The 18260-nt window shown below is 41.6% G+C and overlaps 1 protein-coding gene across 5 annotated transcripts in view; it reads left to right on the forward strand.

Annotated features, from left to right (window-relative positions):
* The window catches only part of GRB10 (growth factor receptor bound protein 10), a 263673-nt gene that overhangs the window by 129471 nt on the left and 115942 nt on the right, over positions 1-18260 (forward strand). For all 5 annotated transcript variants that reach the window (XM_073332709.2, XM_078851673.1, XM_073332708.2 and 2 more), the window contains one exon: positions 11673-11766. In XM_073332709.2, coding sequence (XP_073188810.1) covers positions 11673-11766 — 94 coding nt within the window. The remainder of the gene's footprint in view (positions 1-11672; positions 11767-18260) is intronic.

Below are 18260 nucleotides of genomic sequence, written 5' to 3' on the forward strand. Positions count from 1 at the left end.
TACAATATTCAAAGTCCTGTTGTAGTTTCTTCTGCGCAAATGGTGAAATATACTTTCTGAAGTATTTCAGTGCCCTTGTTTCAAAGGTGTCCAATAGACCATGGCTGTTCACAGCAGAATACTATTTGTGGCAAACTGCTGGCACTACTATGATGGGTCTCGTGCTTTCTCTTCTTGGTGGGGAGGGGGTTCAGGGCACCATTTCTTGCCCTTCAACTGGAGTATTAACTTCCCCACTAGTGTCCTATCGGAGGGGAGTAGAGAGGAAGGGACCCGGACCCAGGCCCGTCCTCTACTCTGGATCCCAGCCCAGGGGCCCTAGGGATAGCAGTAAACCACTTGAACTAGCGGTTCCTTCCCCTGGGCTACTTCCCTCTCCTGCCCTTCAGCTTGTGGGGCTTCCTGTCCTCCCTCTGCACAAACCAGGTGTCCCATTACCTAGGGTCTTGGTCTTCTTAGCCCACTGCAGCATTTCTTCAAACTCTCCTCTGCTTCCCTCCAAACAGCTCTCTGCTCCAACACCAATCCAGTCTGCTTCAGTTCCTCCTCTTGTCTGTTTGAAGCAGGGGGTTTTTATCAGGTGCTTTCATTGGCTTCAGGTGCTTTAATTAATCTATAGCAAACTTTCTTTCCCCTACAGAGAATACGGCTCCCTTCTAACACTCTCCTGCTGCCCTCTGGCCATGCTGTACCACATATTCTAGAAAATACTTCAATGAACTTGAGAGACGATTGCCAGTTGGAAAATTTACTTGCTAAAGGCAAGGATGCCAGTTTGAAAAGCCTCCAGTTGTTTCACAAGGTTTTTCTGAAACAAATTGTAACTTATGTGTAATCAGTTACCATTTAAATGCAAATTATTGAGCTTCTGAGAATTTTTGGGTACAGAGAACAGTAACTAAATAATGATTATGATCTGTGAAAGTAAGCTTCCTGCTGCAGAATCTTCGGTAGAACTGCATCCGATGAAGTGAGCTGTAGCTCATGAAAGCTTATGCTCCAATAAATAGGTTAGTCTCTAAGGTGCCACAAGTACTCCTTTTCTTTTTGCCTACATCTAGTCACTGGTGGTGTGAGGAGCGAGCCCGACCGGCCATGGAACCCCCTGTCCGCCCTGCAGAGGGGAGCAGGAGTCTCTTCTTCCATTCTATTAAAGGAATGGAGACATTACAGTATATGGTGGCTTTCATTCATCTTTACAAACATTTATATTGTTTGGATGATCTGAAATCTCCAGTAAAAACTGTAGGATTCTGCATAGGCAATTCTTCTTCTTTTACAAGGTGAACACTTTCTTTCCTGCAGACCACTGTACAATCTTGAATTTTGCTCTGGTTGCTAGTGTGTCATAGCATGTTCTAAAATTATTGTCCTAGAACTTGGTGCATCAGTAACTTCAGTTTAACATACTGAATCTGTACAGAATGGCTCTAATTTGAAATGGGAAATGAGGTAGATGGGAGAGCAAACCCAGCTTTGAATCCTTTTAAGGCCAAATGGGATTGAAAACTAAGATGAAGAAAACGCCTGATGAAAATTTTTAACACTGTGTAGTTCTAAATTTCTAGCATATGTAAAACCGTGTTGCACCATAAAAACTTAAGTTTTTATGTCTGCTCATGAAATAACTCAATGCAGTTTGTTTTACAAGGGGTTAATTAAAAATATATCTGTATATATACATTGCTTTCTTTGCTCACAACTTTTTCTTTGAATAATTTGCCTCAGTGATTCAGTTTAGAAGCTTGGAACCAAGCCATTTGTCAAGTGCCTGAGTACAGTGTTCTGTTTGAGAGATGGTACAATGGTTTGTATCCAACTGCTATTTATAGGAAGGATTAACTGGCATAGTTTAGTGTAGATAAGTTAGTGGTTTTTTTTAATGAGTTATGCAATTACTTTTTCTGGGGCTTGGGGTCAGCAAATTTATGAGATCTTAAACTTCTTATTGTTCCCCTTTCCCACAAAGATTTCTTTATCAGACGATACAAAATGTTCATGTGTATTAGGAGCTTTGACTTTTTACAGTCATTCCATACTGAACTGCAAACACGGTGCCTGAATTATAAGCATCCCTGAGGTAAAGAATGGGCCTTAGGACAGATTGCACTGCTGGCAGTTAACTGGCTCCTTATCTCCATGAAAAGATGAGTTGTCAAGATAACGAGGAACAAATGTTTGATCAAGTGAGGCAACCACTCCTGGACCAAATTCATCACTTACCCAACTCCCAGGAAGGGGGTGGGGGGTAGACACAAGGATGGATGCTTATTCTGAATTGCTGCAATTGAGGAAATCAGTCTATAGATAACTTCCTGGGTAGGAGATATCCAGGCTTAGGAGATATTGAGGCTTATGTTTTGCCTGTCATCTAGAAGTTGAAGCGGGGAGGGGCAGCAGCAGAGAAGCTTTGGATGCAAAGTTCCTCAACAGACCTCTGAGATTCGTAAAGGTCAAGATGGATACTGGGGGATCTCCTGCAGTGGGGATATGAGATGTCTTTTGTTGTCTCTGAACTTGATAGCCTTCACCAAACATCACGTGGCTCTTTTACCAACCCTTAAAGGTCATCCTTGTTTATCAACGCTTTGAACTCTTGATTTCAAGCACAAACCTAGGCAGGAAGAGAGAGAATATTGTTCTGCTCATTTATGAGAATTGTGGTGTTAAAGTCTAGATACCAAAAAAACTTATTCCTAGCCAGAATAATGTTCATATGGGAATTGATGGTTCCCACAGTAAACACAGCGTCTTTTCCTCAGGAGAGTCCTATTAAGTTAAAGCCAGCAACGTGAAGGGCCGTTGTCCACAAAGTCATCTTGTCAAGCACTGAGCCTGCCAAGAAGGCTAATCTTCTACATCGTTAGCCTGAACTGGGCTAGACTCAGTACAAGAAAGTTGTAGAGCTTCTCCTTTTATGCTTTCTGCAAGAACACTTTCAAAATCTGTACACCAAATCCAAGATTCTTAGTACCTGCCCTCTGCTTGCTGTCTTACTACAGAACTATAGGCAGTGATGCCAGGGTGGAGGGATGATTAAGCAGCCCATTCTGCATCACAATAGCTCCAAGGTGTCTAACCCAACCAGCCTGTGTAAAAGGCTCAGTCTCTTAAATCAGCTCTCAGCTGCTTGTGCCAGCTCTTTTTTTTTAAAACACAAGTTAGAACTTTTGAAGAAACTTCCCCAGTGTACATAGGCCTCGGAGTGTTGGCAGGCTGATTTTGTTGCTGATTTACATCCCATTAGCCAGGGTAGAAGAGAGACTGTTCATACCTGCAACCCTTGAACTCTCAGAAGGGAATACAACTGGATTGAATCCTGAAAGTCTGACACTACCAAACAAGCCAGGACTGTTTGAAAAACTTGCTGTATCTGTTGTATATCAAAGTTTTCCAAGCAAAGGCCCAGCACTTCCCTACACTACATTTAAAGAGAAATTTGAAAAACAGCCATGTAATAAAACTCGTACGTGTTCTGTCACTACACAGGCATCATCCAATGCAATATTTGACATGGGGAGGGTAACTACTGTTGGTAATACTTGAGTGATTCTGCATATTTTTTTTTAGCTAACTTGCAAATAATTGTATGCTATTAAACTTCAAATTTTGCTCAGTCCATGTTAATGGACAATTGCAAATAATATCCCCTAGTTTGACGGATCTTTTTAACAGAATACTATGGAAACCTACCTCTGCTTACCTGATATGTTTCTTGTAGTAGCAAAGCTCAGATTTTCTCCATTCTGTTGACCTGTTGCTGTCAAGCTTTTCTGTCTGGGAGAAATAGTTCTCTTCAGTAACCTTTTTCCAGAGCCAATCTTAATAGCTTGGAATTGGCAATAGTTTATAGCTTTGGAAGTTACCTCACTGGCAGGTTCTTAGAGACGGAGCCTATCTTTGTGTCTGACTTGCAACTAAGTAGAGTCTGAACAAGCATTCCTAAGATCTATTGGTCCTACTCAAACAAGAAACAAAACTTCCATTTAAGCACATACTTTCCTACTTACTGAAAAATGTGTACCAAAACTCGTGGAGTTTCATAATGAAACTTTCCTCCAGTCAACTGCCTTTCGTGAGAAATGGAATGGAACCTAGCTTACAGAGTTAAAGCTGGTGCACCAGAAAACAAATAGCGCTGCCTTTTTATAAATGCCTCCTACCTGGAGTCAATTCTAGCAAACACTAATCTTCGTGGCGCACCTTACATACTCAGTTTTTTATATTGCAAAACTTTATTTTGCTTTTAAACTCTCTCAATCCAGGCAGCCACTGTGGTTTTTAGACTCATTAAATATAGAATGAGGCTTTTAAAACTTCTAAGTCTGTCAGTTGTACTCTTTTTACAGAATTATTTGAAGATGGTAACCCTGATGTGTCGCATCTCGTCTACGATAGCACTCTGTAGCCTCAGCCACCAAGCACAACTATAGAATACCATTATGATTTAACGTGTTGGTGTTTTGTGGTTTTCTTGTTTTTGTAGACTTGTAAGGCATCTTGATTCTTTGACAGCTGGATTTTTGTGGATCAGATTAGCTGACAGGAGTTCCATTTAGAGTAATCCTACTCAGTTTTACGGATATTGCAATGCTGGATGCCCTTACTGGAAAAAAAAAAATACCATGAAGCTGACTCTATAATGGTGCTGTATGTGTACTTCCAAAGCACAAGGGTAAAATTTTTCAGCTGGTACAGTATATTAGCTTCTGGTTTAGTTGAGGGAAAACTGTATTTCAACTTGTAGCATACTGCTCTTACTGAATTCTAGATCATTTAAGGGTCTGCATACTTGAGAAACGTTCAAATCCACTTCTGACTAGAACAGTTTTTCCTTGAGACTGATTTGAAGACAACATTTTGTAAATGAGAGCGATTTACTGTTCCTGGTGGTACCTTCTGGGATAAAAGAGTACTCTCATTGCAGCAGCCAGAGTTCAGCGTAGTACCAGAATGAAAACAAATCACTTAACTTTCTTAATGTTCTGTAAAGCAAATCTGATTCTTTCTCTTGCTAGTGGTGAAAATCGGTCTTTTCAGTTCAACCGTATAGAGTATAAATCCAATACCTTTCTATAGGATGCTCTACCAAGAAATGCTTATTGAGTGGAGGGATAGGAATGGTATTCCTATTCAAGGCATTTGGATATATAGGATCCAGGTGCCACCATTGCAGATAAGGATTTAGGATTAGAGCTCGTCCAACACACTCCCACCCTCCACCCCAAAAAAGCAGCTCTCTTGCTGGACTGAAGTTTTCTGTCAAGGGGTTTCCATCCTTTGAGCTTCACTTGAATGCTATCTTAACTAAACAATCCAGTGCTGGTTTATTTCGCCCAGGCCTCTAGGGTTCTGACCAACAGTTATTATAGTATGTACTGTAAAGGCAGACCACTTCAGTCTCCGGTGATTTGATCTTTTTTTATTACAGTGACTGTCTTTTGGCAGTTTTAAAAAGGGGTTTTAAAGTTCTTGGGTGTCAAAACTCTGAACAAGAATGTAAAAATTCTGCATTGAACCTTGCTTATTTGACAGAGGCTGCTCACCCTTGCGGTTGATTCTCAGTCAGATGACAAAACAGTTTAGAGGCAGGAAAACTACTCACAGGATATTGCATTGCAAGACTAACCTTGCAATTCATTTTTAAGCGAGTCGGAGAGCTCCTTACAATTAAGCTAAAATCCACTTTGGGGGTCATCTGCTGGGTATGTATGCAAAGCCTTCAATTTTTTCTTGGCATTCCATTTTTCATAAAATGCAAAGAGCTGGGCCATGGAGAAAATTTGGCTCGTTTATGCTCGGAATGAAACCTAGGGAGAAGAGTGAAGTAATATGAATTGTGAAGAAAGAAACCTGAAACCTCTAGATGAGAATCTATATATTTGGATGTTTTTGTGAACCTGAGCTTTGGCAGACCCCTTCCTTCTCCACAGCCCTGTCTCTGAGTAGCAGTTCTACCTTCTCTTGGGAATCCCCTTTGCCTGTGAACTCAAATGGTTTTTCATGGCCTGGGGCATCTGCTGTTGGGTAAGCCCCAGAGTATATTGTGCCAAACAGATTGCCAGTTGGTGCTTGGTAAGGGACCTTGGGCTCCTCAACAGCTGTGCATGTTCTCCAATAGCTTTAAAAACCTTTCTAGGAAGGAACATGTTAATCAAACACTGACCCAAACCTTGTGATTTTGATTTGGGACCGGGCTTAGGTTTGGGTCGGCTTATGGTAGTCCTCATTGTGGGGAAACTGGCTTGAACTCCCCCAAATAGAAATATAGTGATAAATCTTGAGTAGATTCAATAGCGCTTTGTATTGTTCAGATATTGGAGCACCAGCTCACTGAGCATTCAACAGGAAAATCTGCTTTTACTTGGTTAACCACAGGTCTGTATGACAGTCACTCTCTTTGATAGCAGTGAAGGTCAAAAGCTACAGATGAACAGATAGGAGCAAGTTAGCATAGAATGTGAAACTTTAGATGGACCCACCTTAAATGTGACATTTAACATACAAATCTAGCTGTAAAACTGATTTGGTGGGGATGGCTTAAAGAGGAAGGTTTTTCTTGGGTTTTTTACTCCTATTTACCTACTTCACCCAGCAGAAATGAATTGTTCTTGTTAGTGTAAACATTGCATAGTTCACTGTCCATCAGCAACTTGCATGCAGAAGCTCCTTGATCTGGAAAGTAAAGAACAGTACAAAGTGGTCTTCAGAAGACCCTATTTTTGTTTGTCTTTTAAAGCTAACATAATATGCTTATTACCTAATTGACACACAAGAGTAGTGCAATAGGACTACATCAAAGGTGAGTGTGGGAGCAGGTATAGTGGTTTCAAAGCTATTTGGATTGGTTATTTCTCCTTTCTGCCAATCCATCTGATCATAGGATTAGTCCAAGGGACTAGCAATGCTTTATGAAAGGAGCATGGGGGAAAAATAACCTAGTCTACTATGCAACAGGATAGCTATTCCGTGGAAACTACTAGTATGCAAAAATATAATCCATGGATTAAAACTGGAGGGAAGTGTAACTTTTTGTTCTCTTTATCTTAATAAAGCTGTTGCCTCTTAATATCTATCGTTATTTGCAGTTTAACTCATTATGGAATAGGAACTGTAACACTTGAAACCACAAAGTGAATTAAAGAAAAAATGTATGCAGATAGCGCAGCTGGTAATGAGTAAGGTTGACTGATCCTCTGTTTGAAATGTCTGGTTTAATTTTTTCTTTTGATAACAGAAATTGTTGCCATGCTAGCCCAAATAGCTAGTAATTTTAGTAGTTTAAAGTTGGATAATTGGTATAATGCCATGAAGTACCTGATAATTCTGCATTGTCAGCTAATCCCAGATTTTGGCTGTTAACATACAGAGAATACTGTCTTTGCCTCTGACTGTGCCCTGTTGAAGTATGATACAGCCACTGCATTGTGTCATGCAATACTAAAGTTTGCAAAATGGCATTGAAATCTAATCTGTTAAATCTGTTTTGTTTGTCTTCACAAAGTGCTAACTGCTGTAGGAGACACTATTAAAAATAAACATTGCTTCATATGCTTCCAGTAGACCCAGTGATATCTAGTCACTTGATTAATCAACCTTAGAGTCACAGATGCTGTATGACATACAAAATACTTCATGCAAGTAAGTTTACAGGGGCTGATGCCTAAGCTAGCTTCTAAAAATACTGTTGTGGTTTGATATTGTAATAAGTCAAGTCAGAGAGCATATTTTAATTTCAGGATGAAAGCACTTATTTGGTAGAGGGGAGAGGAATAAAAATAGCTAGAAAACGTGATTTATTGTAAGTGTGGCTTGAGCTGGGGGAAGGAATGATGGAAGAAAGCAGGTGTCTACATTGCTGACAAACTTAGTGTGTAGGTTGCACAAAACAATAAAACTTCATTGGCTGCACGGTGACTCGGAACAATTATATAACCTTTAACCTTGTTCCAGTGTCCAGTCTGATTTCTACTGCAGTTGGCAACATGCCATTGTTTGTCTTTGATCAACTTACATAAATAGACCCTGGAGGGTCATGTGAAACTATCATGAGTTTTTTTTTATAACCGCATAGTAGTTACCTTTTCTCTGCTGCCTGCATTGCTTTAACAGGTGGTGTGGTTTATGAAAGTCTGTCACTTTACTGTGTATTGCCCTGGCTTTAAATACCTTAAGGAAATCCTTGCCCAGGGCATGCTTTCATGAGAAAAATGTGGAACAAATGTTTTTATGGAAGATACAGGAAGGATTGCCCAGTATTGAAGCAAACTAGGACATCTGCAAAGACAGTCACTCTACACCTCCAGTGTTTGAAACCTCTATTTCTGATAAATTTTACTGTATCTTTAAGTTGGAGTCGATGAGGAAGGCTTGTGGTTTAAGCACCTTCCTGAAGAACTCAAAGGTTGCCTCAGAGAGGATGGCATTTTTTTCTGTAAGTCAGTGGAAATTATTTTTAAGCTTATTTAAGTGCTAAGTTACAGACTTTCAGGCAACCCTGGGCCACAGCTTTTTGAAGTTAAATCTTCTACAGTAAAATTGTTCCATCTAGTACTGTCAGTGATTCAAAGATAAAAGGCCCTCTGTATACAGCTGTTGTATTTTGTAACCACATTGTATTGTATTTGTCTCCTTTCTAGCAGACATTTTACTTGGTTTTTGGTGGGACAATGAAAACACTTTAAGGCCTACTTGCAAATAAAATGACTTCTGGTGTAACTACCTTTCCTTGTTCGGTTTCTCAACTGCTGTACTAGTTAAGCATGTGAGCTTCAAGATGGGAAGACTGTCTGCAGCTGCATGCAATACTGACATGCCATCTGAACTTAAATTGTTGCATGGGAACTAGAATTAGCACCCTTGTACTTCTTGAAAATGACCTCTGCTATTTCAGAAGACTTTTAATCTGTCAATATTTTATATTACTGCCATGCTGGGACAGTTCTTGGAGTACCCAGGACTGAGAGCCACCTTTTTATCCTCTGCCCTCAGCAAGAGGGAGTCTTGCACGTGGTAGCTGGGTTTTACCTCCCTAACACCATCAGCCTGTTGGTCAGTCATGCAGTTTCCACTGGGTTATGCTAGCCCGGTCTTTGCCTTGTAGGTTAACAAAAGGTGCATCCTAGTCACCGAGTCCCCTTGAAGTGTTCCCCTGCGATATCCAGCCCCTGACACTTGGCTACCCAGAAATCCCAGGTCCTCTGCCCTCAAAGATGCAATGGACCCCAGCTTGACCTTAAGGCACTGCACTTATTAGTACTTATAACACAAAGAAGGTTTATTTAAAATAGACTAGAGATGCCATTAGAAACAAGAGAATGTGATGGAAACAAATGGTTGCAATACAAAACAAAATCGTAAAATGCAAATTAGGGCCTACACTTTTATAGATACCTTTCCTATCCAATAAAAGCAGGTTTCCCCCTGCCAAAGCTCAGTCTGTTGCAGAACTGGCTCTGGAGGTTCTCCAGTTTTTCATGAAATGCTCCCGCTCAACAAGATGTCTCTTCAGTGAATGGATCCATAGTGCCTCTCCCCACCCTATGATATACTGAAAATGAATCTTTTGCCTTTATTCAGAGGCAGCGCGATCTCCTGTCTGTTACAATGTTCCATTTTACCTCCAAGTGATTTTGATTGTTTGCAGTTGTCTTTGATGGTTTTCCATTGAATGTGCTGGGATGGGGCAGGGGTAGACAATTGAGCCTTGCATTACCTCACTGGGGAGTGGTGACAACTCCCTCCCCCTTGAATGGGCCTTCACCAAGATTTATGGTTCCCTGGTGACTATGCCTGGCTTATGGTCTTGGAGTTAGTTTTCGGTACGGTTACATGTTCTTTAAATATTAACCATGTACACATCTCACAATGATTAGGAGTACTGGTAAGTTATAAGCTTTCAGTAGAGACCTCACATGCTACCTTTCATGGATAAATACCGTGAAAGTGATATATTGATTGTAATGAGTTTGCCTGTTGGCAACAGTGTCACACATGCATCTAGCCACCAGCTGAAAATTGAAGTCTGATGTTCAGTGGGGTGGAATACACACTAGAGTTCTGAACATCATTACACTGCACAGTATGGAAGATCATTCTGCTTTATTCTCTGTCTGAGATGTTTAGAGCTTAAGCCTGATACAGTACTGGGTTTGGAATAGCTGAGTTGCAGTTAATTTCAGAAAAAAGAAAAGGAGGACTTGTGGCACCTTTAGAGACTAACAAATTTATTTGAGCATAAGCTTTCGTGAGCTACAGCTCACTTCATTGGTGTGAGTTCTTGGTTCAAACTCCTTTCAGGATAGAGTCAGGGGTTTCTGCATTAATGTAAGATAATTTGTCGGTCTCACCCTACCCTCAGAGCCCCGCTTCACCCGCCTCCCAAAGACACTGTGCTAAGGTTTTGGGGAAATAGCCATGATCTCGCCTTTCATACACGTAGAAAGGAAAACTGCATGCATTGCAGTGAAAGCACCACCGTTCTAAAGGCAATACACATTACATTAGTTAATTACACTGAAGTGTTAAAATAGAAGGATTAACAAGTGCAGAAAAGAGACGGGTAAATAGGATTTCATGTCAGCAGGAAAGTTCTTGTGGTTTTAGGATGAGACTAAGAGAACTAGTTTGAATTCAAAATAAGGTGGCACAAATGACACGAGGAGTCACGTGAAGATAAGCAGAAAAGATGGAAGGTCTGGGTGTGTACGTGTGGCCAGTATGAAGGCGTGGATATCAAGATCTTAACTTGTACTGTATCGTTTTGTAGGAACATTTGGAACATTATACAACCAGATAGTGGTATTTTAAAACTCCACTTTTACATGTAAAACTGCAGCCATTCTATGAAGCCGTTGGCATTTCTTGAGTTGTCAATACCTAGAAACTTTTGAATTGGTAGATTTCATACATACTGACTTAAGTCTTTCAAGCAGCAAGTCTGAGACTTCTAATATTAACTGGCACTCATTTTAGAACTGAAGTGGCCTTTTGCTGTTAGAAACATCCTCTAAGGAGGCATGGTCTAAATTCTTGTCATGCGCTATAGACCATTCTTACCCTAGAATACTAGAATGTAAATTAACTCTGTCTGAAATGTTTCAACAAACTAGAAATGTTAGGTGTTTACACATTGATAAAATGGTTGAGGCAAAATATGAATCTACTCTAATTTTCCTTCAAATGCTGACTTTAGTAAACCAAATAAAGTTAATTCTATTTTTTTGATTCCCTCCTTTTTCTTGTTCCCTGCGAGGCTTGGTTTTAGGCAGAAGTACAGAAGGCTTACAAGAAGTTATGGTATTTCTTGACCCAGCAAAAGCATTAAAGCTTTTCAAGCCTGATCTTGTGAGGTTGCCAGAATTGAGGTCTGGATTAATATCTGGAGTTTTGGATGAATATCTAAATTGAATCTCTTATTCCTTTAGGGTTCGCTAGTAGCGACTGAATCTATTTGTCTGGACTGTTCTGGTTAAAGAACTACAAATCCTAAACAACCATCCTTGGAATTATAGATGACAAAGCTGTGAAGCTCCTAAGAATTTTATAGCACAACACTATGAAGAAAACATTCTTCAGCTCTTAAATCAAATTGCCTTAGCTCCCAGTATCTTAGATTATGGAGAATACAAAATCCATATTTTGATCAGATTTTCTGCTGTTTGTGTTTTTAGGATAATGTAGATCAGACTTCAGCTCACACTCGGAGAGATCTGGTGGAACCAGGATTCCAAGAACCATCTAATCGCATCTCTTTAAATCACCAAGGTAAGGAATGGGGGGGAATTAGGTCTGCTTAAGATGCTGGGAAGTGAACCCTTGAAGTGTATGTTCTGAAGAAACGTGACTTCTACATTTGTTTCTGCACCTGGTAATGTGAAAGTTGAAAACATTTAATTGTTTATATCCTCCTCTTTGCAAACTGTTTTATGAGCTCTGAATGAAGAAGACGAGGAGTTCATTTAGTAATACAGTTTCTCCATTTGCACAGTTGCTCCAAGTTTTTCACCAAAACATGTTTTTTTAAGTACTAAAACGCCTGTAATACTGTATTACAAATCTAGTTTAAAAGCTATTCCTTGCCAGGACCTAGCTTCAGAGTACTCATTCTTCTGGAAGAGTGGATACATATAGATTGGCGACGGGAGTGACATTCTTACCTGCTTTGCATGTTATATGTCAACTTTTACCAGAAAAAGAGAACCCTGAATTCATGTCATAATGCCAAAACAAAAGTGAAATTTTTCATATCGCTTGTGTAGTTGTTTCTCGTATGAAAAGTCCCATAACAGCTTTATTTCTTGTCCCTATTAATGAGGTTAGTTGTGACTTTTGAGAGTTCCTGGAGCATAACCAGGATCAGGTTATGGTTTAGACAAATACACATCAGCCCACGGGAAAGTCCTGCCTGGACCCTGAGCTCCTGGCGTGGGAGGCTAGCCTCCGGTCCCTCCCCTGCAGTCCCCCCTCCCTCGCAGCCTCACTGTGCTGCTCTGCCACTGCTCTGGCCTGCTGTTCTGAGCAGCATGGTAAGGGAGTGGGGGGATTGGATAAGGGGCAGGAGGTTCCAGGGAGCAGTCAGGGGACAGGGAGCAGAGGGTGGTTGGATGGGGCAGAAGTTTGGGGGGGGGAGAGTCAGGGAGCAGGGGGGGTTGGATAGGGAGTGGAGTCCTGGTGGGGGGCTAGGGGTGAGGGGGCGCACAGGGGACAAGGAGCAGGGGGGGATTGGATGTGTCGGGGGTTCTGAGTGGGGCAGTCAGGGGGTGGGAAGTGGGAGGAGGCGGATAGGGGATGGGGAGCCAGGCCATTTGGAGAGGCACAGATGTCCCTACCCGGCCCTCCATAGTTTCACAATGCCGATGTGGCCCTCAGGCCAAAAAGTTTGCCCACCCCTGCTGTAGAGAGTTGGGTTCTATACAAACTTAATTATATTAATTATGGAAGGGCTCACATTAAGTGTAACTGCTTTTAACAGCTTCAGTTGTAGTAGAGTGCTCAGCACTTCCTGAAAACCAGCCCTAAGTGCGATTAGTTTACTGCAACCGTTAACCTTGACAGTCAATACAATAATAAGGCACCATTAACAATGTACAATAGAATTGTTCACTTTTCTAAAAAATGCTGGAGATTTAGTTTCTCCATTTATTTGTCAAGATCAGCAAGATTTGAATTCCATGATTTGCAAACCTCCGAGACTACGTTAAGTTTTCAAAAGTAGTTTACGTTCTTGAATTTTTTTATAATCTGAGCCTATCCTTTTCAGGTTTTAAATTTGTTTCCCTAAAACCTGTGCTATGTGTTAGGGGTTGAACATACTCCTAGAGAGAGATTGCCGCAAACAGATATCCTGCACGCTGTATGCACTTGGTATTTCTGCGTGAATGTGCACACGCACACCATTTGTGGCCAGTAAATTCCATTTTTTGTTCACCTCAGACTGCCTTACCAGCAGTCGAACTAAAGCTTCCTTGTCTCATCCAAACTCCTTGACAGACTTGATTTAAATGGCATTCTGTGAAGCCATCAGTAAATATCCTTCTTTGTAACCAGATGTAGAACTTCTTCCAAAAAGTTACTGTCTTCTCAGGCTCATGTCGCAGAATTAGAATGTAAACCTGTTAATGCTTAATAGTGCTCAGTGAGGCCTGGGCTACACTGGGGGCGGGGAGGTCGATCTAAGTTATGCAACTTCAGCTAAGTGAATAACGTAGCTGAAGTCGATGTACTTAAATCTACTTCCCGCAGTGTCTTCACTGCAGTAAGTCGACAGCTGACACTTTCCTGTCGACTCTGCCTGTGCCTCTTGCCCTGCTGGAGTGCCGGAGTTGATGGGAGAGCACTTGGTGGTCTAGACGCGATAAATTGACCCCCGCTGGATTGATTCCCTGCCTGTCGATCCAGCGGGTAATGGAGACAAGCCCTGAGATAGTTAGGATCTTGATTATGTTGAAGACCTGGGAAGCCTCACTTTCTGATGCCAGAAGCCCTTTTCCTAGGTCAAGAAGTCTCCTGATACTCTGCATAGGTAAACGCTATGCTTTGCTTCTCTCCCCTCCACCCCCCATCTACTCCTGTTTTCCTAATGTGGATTTAATATAATTTAATTCAAGTGAATTTATAACACTAGTGTGATGACATTGGGAATACCATAAATAAATACATTCTGATTTGTCTTGGGTATTAGCTTAGTCACCTTCCATCATGATACTTTTATGATTCTCAGAACCATTGTCACTGTGTGCCCATGCATAATGTACACTTGCTCCTTGGCCTCAACCTTCTGAGATTTCTTGGAAATAATGTTCGAAGTGCTATGCTCTCTACGTGGGACAGCACTGGAAATATTTTGTCCCACGTAACTGGTATTCAGTATTTCTGCTTCGGCATTATGGTATCTGAAAAGGCCCATACATGGGCTCTATTTAGATATCCGCACTCTGTAACTTGTGTTCATCATTGTTTCGTACCTTCATTGTGCTCCAGCAAATTAAGGAGCGTACCCAGAGATCAGAATCTCCAGTAATTCCAACTATTTCTCTCATTTGTTACTATCCGTGATCACTTGAAGACTTACTTGGCACATGATATTTCTCTGCCTGAACTACTTTGAGTCCTGCAAACTACTCCAACATATTTAACAATTGTGGTTCAATGGAGGGTGTTCCATAATGTCAGTGGCTTTAAGGGCCACTTGAACAATAAAGCCGATATTTGATAAAAATTAATAATATGCTATCAATTAGTAAGTAAAGGACAATTTTGGTGGACACAAAAACAGTGTTCCTTATGCTGCAGCAGGTGAATAGAAACTGTCAAGTCATGTCTCAAACCCACTTCTAGGTTTTCTGCTAAAATTGAAATAATCAGGGTAAATTTAGTTGGTATTTAGTTTGCAAGTGAACTTGCATGCTAACATGGATACATATTGTAATCATACTGTTTGTATAGGGAGCATGGACTGAGCAAAGGACTAGGAACCAGAAATGTCAGCATTCTAATCCTGACTCTCCCACAGATTGTGTGGCTTCTGACATTTCATTTAACTGCTGCACCTCCCCCTTTTTACAGTGCGAAAATAACCTAGCTTAATGCTTTTATAGCACTATGAAATTGTAAACAACTGTTAATACTAAATTACTACGTCAGGTTACAGGCTATTCTCTCTGGTATTATGATCTCCTCATGCACTACTCTGTAAACCTGCGAAAAGTGCAATCTTATCCAGTAACTACAGAGCAAAAGACCTTCAACACTGAACAGGTTCAGGGCTGGTTGGAATTCTTAAACAAAATGTTTGTATCACAAAATGCTCACTTGTGAAAACTGAAATATTTCATGGGAACGTACCAGTTTTGAGACCTCTTTCATTAGGAAAGGTTTCTTAGGTCCAGGATGGAATTTCTGGTCACAACCAGAGAGCATGAGCCTGGTGGTCCAGGCACTCACTCCAATGTGGGAATCCTAGCTCAGTTCTCTGCTCTCCCTGATTCACACCAGGTACTTGAACTTCTCCCACATACAAGGTGAGTGCATTAACCACTGGGCTATTGGTTATTCTGGAGTGGATGGGTCTCTTTCTTTTTCTCTTTCTTTCTCTCTTTTTCTTTTCGTGTGTGTGTGTGTAAAAGGGCAGAGGACTGCCTCTGGTGTGTGGGGGGGCTGAATGTGTAAAAGGGGAAGAGACTCAGGGGATAGATAGAGAGGTGGGAGGGCTTTACCCAGGCAGCTTCGACTTCAGTTTTGTTCCAAGGCTTCCGGTTCCTAGTTTCCCCTCTAGATCGTTCTGAGACTGGGAGCTCTGCCAGTACCACTCAGGGCTCTGGTGCCTCTAGAGAGCCTTTTCCACAGGTCCTCCTGCCCTGGTCCATGGACTTGGCTCTTTCCTCTAGGTTAGAGGGATTCCACAGCCCTCCTTCCTGGGACATGCTGTGATTGAAGCAAGCTTCTCCATCCCACCAATATCCAGGTTCCAGCCCTATTCCATGGAGCTTCCCTTGGTCCTTAACATACTACTTCCCCTTGTTTCTGGGGCATGGTAGCCTTCCTTTATGGGGCTTTGGTATGATTCAGTCAGGCTTCCCTAGCCAGCCAACCAGTCTCCCTCCTGGTTTGGGCTCCTATGGTTTGTGTGTATAAAAACGTCTTCTGTATTTTCCACAGTATGCATCCGATGAAGTGAGCTGTAGCTCACGAAAGCTTATGCTCAGATAAATAGGTTAGTCTCTAAGGTGCCACAAGTCCTCCTTTTCTTTTTTTTTTTCCAGGGAGTCACTCTCCAGTAATTCTCCTCTTCAGGCTGCTTTCCCTCTCTTTCCAATGGGGACTCACCTAACAGCAGGGTTTTATCATGTTAGAGAAACTATCTGATTAACACCTGGTCCCATCCCCCAGCTAGTCCGCTGCTCCCTTGAACACCTGCTTCCTTAAAGAGGCAATGCCATGGAATAGGGATTGGCTGGGCCCAGTCCCTGCCACCACTTAAAGGGAAACAACCATCTTGTTAGAGTGTACCAAGGGCAGCAAGCTCACTTACCACCAGCAGTACACGTACCACAGTTTGGGAAATCATGCTTCAGCAAATCTTTAACCCGAGCAGAAGTTCTGAAGGAATTTGGCCTGTTTAGAGCTGGATGAACTATTTTAGATAGTGACAGGTTTCAGAGTAGCAGCCGTGTTAGTCTGTATTTGCAAAAAGAAAAGGAGTACTTGTGGCACCTTAGAGACTAACACATTTATTTGAGCATAAGCTTTTGTGAGCTACAGCTCACTTCATCGGATGCATTCAGTGGAAAATACAGTGGGGAGATTTATATACATAGAGAAGATGAAACAATGGCTGTTACCATACACACTGTAACCAGAGTGATCTCTTAAGGTGAGCTATTACCAGCCGGAGAGCGGGGGCGGGGGGAGAGAAACCTTTTGTAGTGATAATCACACACCCCTGGAACCCTGACCAGGGGTATTTGATCTGCTACCCAAGAGCCATAAACCTGGAAATCCTGGATGCCTCATCATCTCAGGCATTGGCACCCTGACAGCAGGATTGTCTGGCTATGTAGACTCCCTCCTCAGGCCCTACGCTACCAGCACTCCCAGCTATCTTCGAGACACCACTGACTTCCCGAGGAAACTACAGTCCATCGGTGATCTTCCTGAAAACACCATCCTGGCCGCTATGGATGTAGAAGCCCTCTACACCAACATTCCACACACAGATGGACTACAAGCCGTCAAGAACACTATCCCCGGTAACGTCACGGCAAACCTGGTGGCTGAACTTTGTGCCTTTGTCCTCACCCATAACTATTTCACATTTGGGGACAATGTATACCGTCAAATCAGCGACACTGTGTTCTCTATGTATATAAATCTCCCTACTGTATTTTCCACTGAATGCATCCGATGAGGTGAGCTTTAGCTCATGAAAGCTTATGCTCAAATAAATTTGTTAGTCTCTAAGGTGCCACAAGTCCTCCTTTTCTTTTTATTTTAGATAGTGTATATTAGTTGTCTAATTTTGTGAAATGCTGCAACAGAACTTTCAGCATCCCCATTTGTTATGCTGTTGTATATGCCCACTCATTGCCATTTCATGTTTGACCCCAGTGAAAGTTAGGTTCTCTGAATGCAGCAGACTTAAGTTTCTATCAATCATTAGTTTACCAGCGGCTCTTAAACTACAACCCCTCCTCCCTTTTTATAAGTGAACAGCTTTGGTACAAGTGCTTCCAGTTCTAAATCATGCTTTCTGCCCATGGCCTGTACAAAAGTGATCAGACTCCTCTGAGGAATCTGAATCTCTTCTATTCCCTGTAAACTGGAAAAAGAGGGCACAAGTGAGAGCTTTATCTGAGAGCTCAGAAACCCTTGCCAAATGTATCTACCTAAATAAGCTCTTTCATACTACAGGCATTTCAAGTACTTGTTTGCAGCTGAATCATCCTTCCACAGAGGCAGGCATTTTTTTTTAAAAAAAAAAGGCTAAACGTTTGAGGGTGGGATAGCGGAATTGGGAGTACATTCCCTCAAATAAAGGGTCTTGCAACTTGCAGTTCTTGTATACAATTAGTTTTACAATAGCTATAAAAATAGTATTGTTTGCTATTTCCAATACACTTTTCTGGTATGAGTCACCTCCATGAGCAACAAGCACTTTGGACTGAAATCATTGTTTGATATTAATACTGGATGATCCCTCCATTTAGGGGTAAAGTGTGCAAGTACAGTCCTCAGACAATGGAAATTGGGGAGTATCTTCC

This window comes from Lepidochelys kempii, chromosome 2 (genome assembly GCF_965140285.1).
Source record: "Lepidochelys kempii isolate rLepKem1 chromosome 2, rLepKem1.hap1, whole genome shotgun sequence".
Taxonomy (NCBI): Eukaryota; Metazoa; Chordata; order Testudines; family Cheloniidae; genus Lepidochelys; species Lepidochelys kempii.